Genomic DNA, 7,709 nt, shown 5'->3' with positions numbered 1-7,709 from the left:
TTTCGTTTATAACAGTCTTGGTCTAGGTTGGGCTTTAGTTTCTAGCTATTGAACATGTACTCACAACTCTAAAATGTCGGCTATGGTATGCAGAGCACACGAGGTTGGTTGCATCCAGTCGTGTTTTGTCAATGGGTTAAATGGTTATTGGGAATAAACCCGCTCAAAAAGCTATAACATCGTCATTTATCAGGACACAGCATGTCCAATCCATTAGTCGAAGTAAGTTTGGAAGCCTTCTCCAACGAAGTATCATCTGTGTAAGATGTAAGTTTGCTCTATGAAACACTAAAAATTAATTTGGAATTAACCTGCTTAAATTACTTAAACTTAATCACTCATCTAGACTATGTAGGTCAGATCTTGCATCCGAAACAAGTCCGTTGGTGTTAATTCTACAAAACAACAAAGAGACCCCTGAAGACACTGTAAGTGGGATCAGGTGCGTAGGAGAAGTAAGATCCTGTCAGCGGATATTACGTCAGTCGGGAGGCCTATGTCTTGATCAGGTAGACTAGTACTTCTTTGTTAAAGCTTATATAAAGACAATGACCAAATCAATAACACTTATAATATAAAACAAAACAACTCAACCATATGGTCCTTTGCCAACAAGTTCGTTAATTTTATGTAGTATTTAGTATTGTAGACGTCTTTAATTTCACATGTCTAGAATTTTACGGTTTGATAGAAAGTTACATTTCAAGGCGGTTTTAATTTTACGGTGAATTGTATACAAATATTCAGGTGTTATGCCCGTTTTTTGTTAGAAACGAAGTTAAATAATTATCACCATGGTTTAAAGTTCGAGGAAAATTCTTAATTCATGAATATAGGGAAATTAAAAACACTGTAATTATTCCACTTCTGCAGTATTTTTAGCTCGGGAGGCTGATATTGTTATTATCATTTTTATATATCATTATTAGAAGACCTATTTTGGTTCGTATAAAGTCGATTTTTTTCAAAATCTTTATCATTAGAAAAAAAAAACATTTACTTTGGCCCTCAACTTAATATTAACATTGACGAGGCATTATCAGTTAATAACAATTACTTCCATTCAATGTCCATACGATATATCCAAGTAAGGTTGAAATAAAAAAAAATATATAACAAATTTTTGTATGTTTGTCTCAATTTTGGATACTTTACAAGAAAAAGACTTTATAAAATGGTAACCTTACAACAAACATTACGATAAACATGATGACATCAAATTCTCCATTGTCAAATTACCTTATTTACCTTTCTTATGCTGCAATATACTGAATATGATATTTTTGTTAATAATTAAAAATTGTTATGATTGACAAAAAACGACAAAAATGCTTATTTTCCACCAATTTCAAAGCTATTTATAACGGAAACAGTATATTTTATTACTATATTTATGTTTTATTTGTTTTCCTTAAACATGAGAAAAGATATAAAAACATTTAATCATATCAAAGACTATTTCAAAATATGGTGATTAAGACAATTCATCAATTTCTTTTGAACTATTCTTTGTATTTAAAAAAGGATTTATGGTCAAATTGCCATTTCTATTGAATTAAATGGTTGCAAAATGAAGGCGGGGATCGAGAGTTAGCGTGCATATTTCTTTAAACTTTCGTTCAAAATATATCAACCCCGTTAATGTTTGTTTGAGTTTTTTTTAATTCTAATATTATTCCATACAGATCCAAATGTTATTACATATATACCCCAATCGAAGGTCAAAATATTGATGAAACAATTGCTCAAATTCACAAGAAAGAAGCATCTTAAGTTATTCTTTATTGAATCTTTCGCCATGATTTATTTATTTTACGGGTCTGATCATCATTTTTGCAGTCTTCAAGGAAAATCCTTTTCCAAATTTGTCCCAGTTGATACTCTCATCTGTTTTGACGGCAGATTTGAGATAAGGTCCGTTAAGATTACAGTCATCACAAGATCCGAACCACCAGCCAGCTTTACCACGAACAGCACAGGAAGTCTTCCAAGAATCATTGTCTGCATCCTTCGTAGAGAACGACCTTCCATTATGATGATTGAAACTATCACCTGAAATACATTCATTTTCTTTTACATTTCTTGTCTCACTTTTGTCTTGTTTAGTTGACTTCATGAATTTGACCTTGAAGTTTGACCTACTTTTCAACATGTAGAGTCATTTAATGCTTACTTTTTAGCCAGGACTATCACGTACTTTTCTACTCGTATGAAAGTTTAAACATAAATACATATCCATTTATTTGAATATAAATGTGCATAAAATATTTTCATATTTGGAGAGAATAATTAAATTTTGTTCTTATTGTTATTAATAACTCACCCGCGGTACCACTGTATCCAGTGACTGTCAATTTAAATTTTTGGGACTCGCTTCCGACAGAGAACTTGGAGTACTTGGCAAAAGCCTTTTCGCCCGTAAATTTCTGAAGGTCCACTCTTAGTTCATGTTCTTTCCTTTTAGTGAGTAAGTGAATGGCTTCATTTCCTAAACCACGAAAACTTACACTATTAATATCTTATACAGATATATGGCAAACAGACAAACCAATATGATATAACATGAAGAAATCGATGCAGTTAAAACAAACTAGGCTATACTTAGTACATCTTCTTGGTGTAATCATATCCTTCATATAAATTTAACAGTTTACTTCAAAATGAATATATCAAAACGAATTGAAAGAAAAATGAAGATAACAAAAAATTAGTACTCTCTCTAACAAAACTTCACTTTAGTAAACTAAAGTGCTTACTATAGTTAACTTAAGTAAATACTTTGACTTACTATGACGCCTTACTCTAGAATTTATTTTTTTTTTGAAGATTTAAAACGTTAATATTTCTTAAATATAATATCAAAAAAAATGTGTAAATATATATTTATGTCAGAAAATTACTTTCTATAATTTTAAAAAATAAATATCTACATATTTCTGAAATTCATAGTAATACTGAAAACTTTAATTTACTATTAGTTAATTATGATTAACAATATTTTTTGGTAGGACTAGCTCAAAATGGCAATCTATTATAAGAATTATGCTCTGAAAAAATTGAAACATAAATTTCATATTTTGAATATATTCTTTGATTATTCAAGGGGGACCTATGTCCGAAAAGTCTTTGTGTGAAATTTTCAATACTCTAACATTTCATTCCTGACCACTTACTTTAAATTTTAAGGCATTAAAACTAATATCTTTATATGCTTATTTTTACACAGGAGTACGAGCAGAAACAGTGTGAAATGCTAAAAATAGATTGTTTACAGACATTTTTTTCTACAGAATAATGCGCTAAAAAGAACGAACAATGTCAAATCATATTCAAAATTAACATGTATGTAAAATATTTGACTTGTATCTTTAAAATGAAGGCAAATAAATTGCAATTCATATTGCATGAAAAATTATAATGGAGCACAAGGAAAGTATAACCCCCATTTCTCTGTCGTATTTTTAACAATTCCGTCATGCATGACAGGAAATATCTTACAAAGTCTTTGTGTGAAAATGTTGTAATTCATCAGTTTTGAAGAAATGAATTATCTTTTTTATTGTAGTAAAGAAAATAGTATACAATTTATATGATAAAATAAACGGGAAATATGAGGTTTTCTTGAATTTTCATACTCTTTGGTAATAAATATTGACCTTTCTGTACTAAGACAAAGGTAAGTAAGCACTGACGAACATCTGAATATTAAACTATTTTGCGGAAAACAAATATTTTACTTTGATTAGTAATAACTTACACTGATATAATCTTTTCTTCTCGATTCCGATCGTTTTGTACATGACCCCCTTTTTTCCCCGTCAATAACCAATACTTATAATACAATTAAATCTTGATAAATATTAAAACGATATAGGTTTAAGTACATTTTTTTAAAATATCGTTTTAATTTCTATCGAGGAAAAACAACTACTGTAATGCTGGATTTGCTAGTTAACATATTTTTCTTGATTTAAGCCGCTTTCTTTGCTGAATTTTATCCTTTTTTTTGTACTTATATCAGCTTATTATTGACATCTCTTTTCACTACTGAAATTGCTATGAACCATCAACCAACGGAAGAGAATTCTTATATAAACAAACTCCATAAATTAACAAAAAAACTATATAACAATTATTAGTAATGAATAAATTTTCTTTTTGAAATTGTGTATGTTATTGACTATTTACAATGTTAGGCCTAAATCACAGAACCACAGATCACGAAAGCCAACAGGTATGAAAGAAACGTCGCTATTGTGATGTCAAATAACGCTGTTCTAACGTGGAACGATATAGGTCCTCCCTAAAGTAATAAAGATGTGAAAACAAGCAAACCAAATTTAAAAAAAAGATTTTGGGAGTGGGTGTGGGGGTGGGGGGGGGGGGGAGTAAAACAATAAATGAATATTGCAGCTTGTAAAACTTAATGACGTTTAATCATAAATGAATTTATTGAGAGTATAGATGTTGAATAAACCGACATAACCAGGTTATACTTGAATAATTTGGCCAAGAATTTCAATTAGATTTTAAAATCATTTATCAACAGTGGTTGCAAAATGTTTGCCAAATACTACCCCCGGGCTTCAGGATTTGAACAGACTTAAAACTAAACTAACTGAGGATACTTTATTAAGACTTGTTTTAAAGGTTTGCAAAATAAACCATACCATTTTTCAAAAAAGAAATCACAGTTTGAAACCAGTATACATGCATACATGGAATTTCTTCGAAATATCTAATTTTGCTAGTTCAAAATGGGTTTTAAATTGTTAAATGCATGTAACTCAATGGATCTACATGTATTAGGATACGTAATTTAATTTATCTATGAACTTTATTGGGGGATCCATATAATTGATATGATGAACAATCAATTTATATCTTACCTAACCAATATTCCCCCTCCACATTACCGAATCCTTCTTTGTACGAATCCCAGGATCTATAAAACTCTACTGATCCGTCCATCCGCCTATTGATAACCTACATCTGTACATGTATAATGAAAATGTATTATATCAGCATATATAAAAATCATGGAGGGGGAGGTCAAAAATCTACAGACAAAAGAGATCCTAACTTAAAGTCGATATTACAATTTTAACTATACAAAATACAGGAAACATATCTTCCCCAAAAGAAAATATAATTTACTTAAAATAAATGAATTATAAAAATTTAATTATACGTGTAGTTAAAATAGAAAATCATGAAATTTCTTACCGTCCAACCCCCTCCTTCGGTAGTCATGTCACAGTACACCAGTTTCTTTGTCTTCATATCAGGGCACAGGCACCTGAAGTATGGATAATACCCCCCCCCCCCTTTTTTTTTTAATGAAAAAAAATGTAAGTGTATAATATCTCAAAAATATAAAATTTCCCCGTCAAACACATCTATATGTCGTTATATGCATGCAGATTGTACTTTTTCCTCACGTTTAAAGAATGGCCTTATTCGGTATAATAAAAATACACAAGGTAAGAAACAAAAGTTGTAAACAAACGGGGAACCCCTACTTCGAGACAGATTACTAAGGTAATAATTAACGTTACCTATCATAATTTTGCAATCACTCTCTCTGGGGGATGTTCTTTGATTAGTCTCTTTAACCTAAACCCCGCTATTAGCGTTTTATATGCCGTAATCAGACGATTTATTAATCGGATACATAGAATTTTCTCCATTGGCAGCGTTAAAGGAGGTTTTGGAGCTGCTTTTCTGTTTCGCCTTATCTGATTGGTTAGATATTTAAACTGTATTATAATTAGCCAATCAGATAAGGCGAAACAGAAAAGCAGCTCCAAAACCTCCTTTAACGCTGCCAATGGAGAAAATTCTATGTATCCGATTAATAAATCGTCTGATTACGGCATATAAACGCTAATAGCGGGGTTTAGGTTAAAGAGACTAATCAAAGAACATCCCCCAGACAGAGTGATTGCAAAATTATGATAGGTAACGTTAATTATTACCTTAGTAATCTGTCTCGAAGTAGGGGTTCCCCGTTTGTTTACAACTTTTGTTTCTTACCTTGTGTATTTTTATTATACCGAATAAGGCCATTCTTTAAACGTGAGAAAAAGTACAATCTTCTTGCATATAATGACATATAGGTGTGTTTGACGGGGAAATTTTATATTTTTGAGATATTATACACTCTTACATTTTTTTTCATTAAAAAAAGGGGGGGGGTTATTATCCATACTACAGGTGCCTGTGATCAGGGTATATAGTATAGACGCCATCTTTCCCTTTTGTGTTGGGTATGAATTTTAGAATTGATGCGTAGTCTCTTTGCTTTTGGAGTTCTAATTTCGAAGATTACATATTACGTGTACAGTTACTTCTTAATTCTTTAAAATATATTTAAATCCTACAAACAGTATATATAAGTTCCTTCTAAAAATATTTTGGCACCATTCATTAAATTTTATTTCTAAGGAACGCGGAGATATTTTTACATGAAAATTGAATATACATGTACTTCTCACTATAGATTTATTTTTGGGGGCGCTCTTTTCTTTTATATTTGTAACATAAGTACTTACTCTGATACTTGTTGAAATGTTTTCCAGTAAGTCTATAGTGAGACAGAAGAGAAATATCCACAGAGATTCGGGTGTCCACTTTGACGGATGTGTTCAGATGTTTCCAGTTCCAGGGAGTTAAGTTCAGTAGAGCCTCAACATTTCCTGATAAACAAAGCATTGATATATATTATTATCTATACAGAAAATATTATTTTTTACATATATGTAAATTTTGAATTTGTACTCATATATATTTTTTTTTTATTACAAAAAAAATTACAACTTCAAAATACCTTGTAGATGGGAATGCGGAGTAATACAACATGTAGTTGTAAAGTGCAGAAAGAAACACAGTACCACAAAATCTTTTTTTATTAAAACCATATTTTCTTCTGTTCCTGCACGACAACCACTACGATTACTCATGAGAGTATTATATATACCTTTTTATTATAATTAAAATGTAACAGGATATTTTGGTTTAAAATTACAGCTTTTTAACATGGAAATCTGTATCGCTGGAAAAAATAGTAAAAGTCAATAAAAATACTAGTTATTTTACTTCCCATATAATTACCACAGTAAAAATGGTGTTCACTGGGTATTGGATAGATTTACAAGATAACATTAGTTAATTTGGAAGTTATGTGTTAATTACTTTCACAAGGCGAGACTTCTTTCTCTGTGGGACACTTACTTCTCACCATTTTTATTTTATTTTTTTTTTTTTTTTTTTTTTTTTTTTTTTTTTTTTTTTTTTTTTTTTGCTTTTAAACATTTTTAGGGAAAATTCAAATCACGCAAAATGTCAAAAATTATTATCTATAGAAATTTTAATCTTTTGATTTCCTTATGTTGAGGATAGTTTAATTATATAACGCACAATTGGACTAGGAAATGATTGTTTATTGGACATGATTGTTTTTGAATAAAGCGAATGAAATTCATTCATATAGACTACATTGGGTTTTTTTTTCTCAAACTAAAAATCAATATTAAGAATATCCTACTTTTTATAGATTTTTTTGTCTTACGTTTACGATATTGGTGCTTGAATTTGACTTTATAATATTGGGATCGGTACAAATTATTTTTCAATTCAACTTCACAAACTAAAACCAATATCTTGCTTTTTTAAATATGTTTTTTTTTATCTCAGATTCACGATAATAG

The 7,709-nt window shown here is 30.1% G+C and overlaps 1 protein-coding gene across 3 annotated transcripts in view; it reads right to left on the bottom strand.

Annotated features, from left to right (window-relative positions):
* Positions 1-1,799: 1,799 nt before the first annotated feature.
* The window catches only part of LOC134268081 (microfibril-associated glycoprotein 4-like), a 64,568-nt gene continuing 58,658 nt past the window's right edge, over positions 1,800-7,709 (bottom strand). For all 3 annotated transcript variants that reach the window (XM_062750281.1, XM_062750282.1, XM_062750283.1), the window contains 2 exons: positions 2,324-2,488; positions 1,800-2,052 (listed from right to left, as the gene is read on the bottom strand). In XM_062750281.1, the coding sequence (XP_062606265.1) occupies positions 1,808-2,052; positions 2,324-2,488 (410 nt within the window). In that variant the 3' untranslated portion in view covers positions 1,800-1,807. The remainder of the gene's footprint in view (positions 2,053-2,323; positions 2,489-7,709) is intronic.

The sequence above is a fragment of the Saccostrea cucullata genome, unplaced genomic scaffold, assembly GCF_032062105.1.
Source record: "Saccostrea cucullata isolate Sc308-1 unplaced genomic scaffold, CSIRO_AGI_Scuc_v1 ctg834, whole genome shotgun sequence".
NCBI lineage: Eukaryota > Metazoa > Mollusca > Bivalvia > Ostreida > Ostreidae > Saccostrea > Saccostrea cuccullata.
Note: the sequence above shows the minus strand (reverse complement) of the source record. Positions and strands in the feature narration are given on the sequence as shown.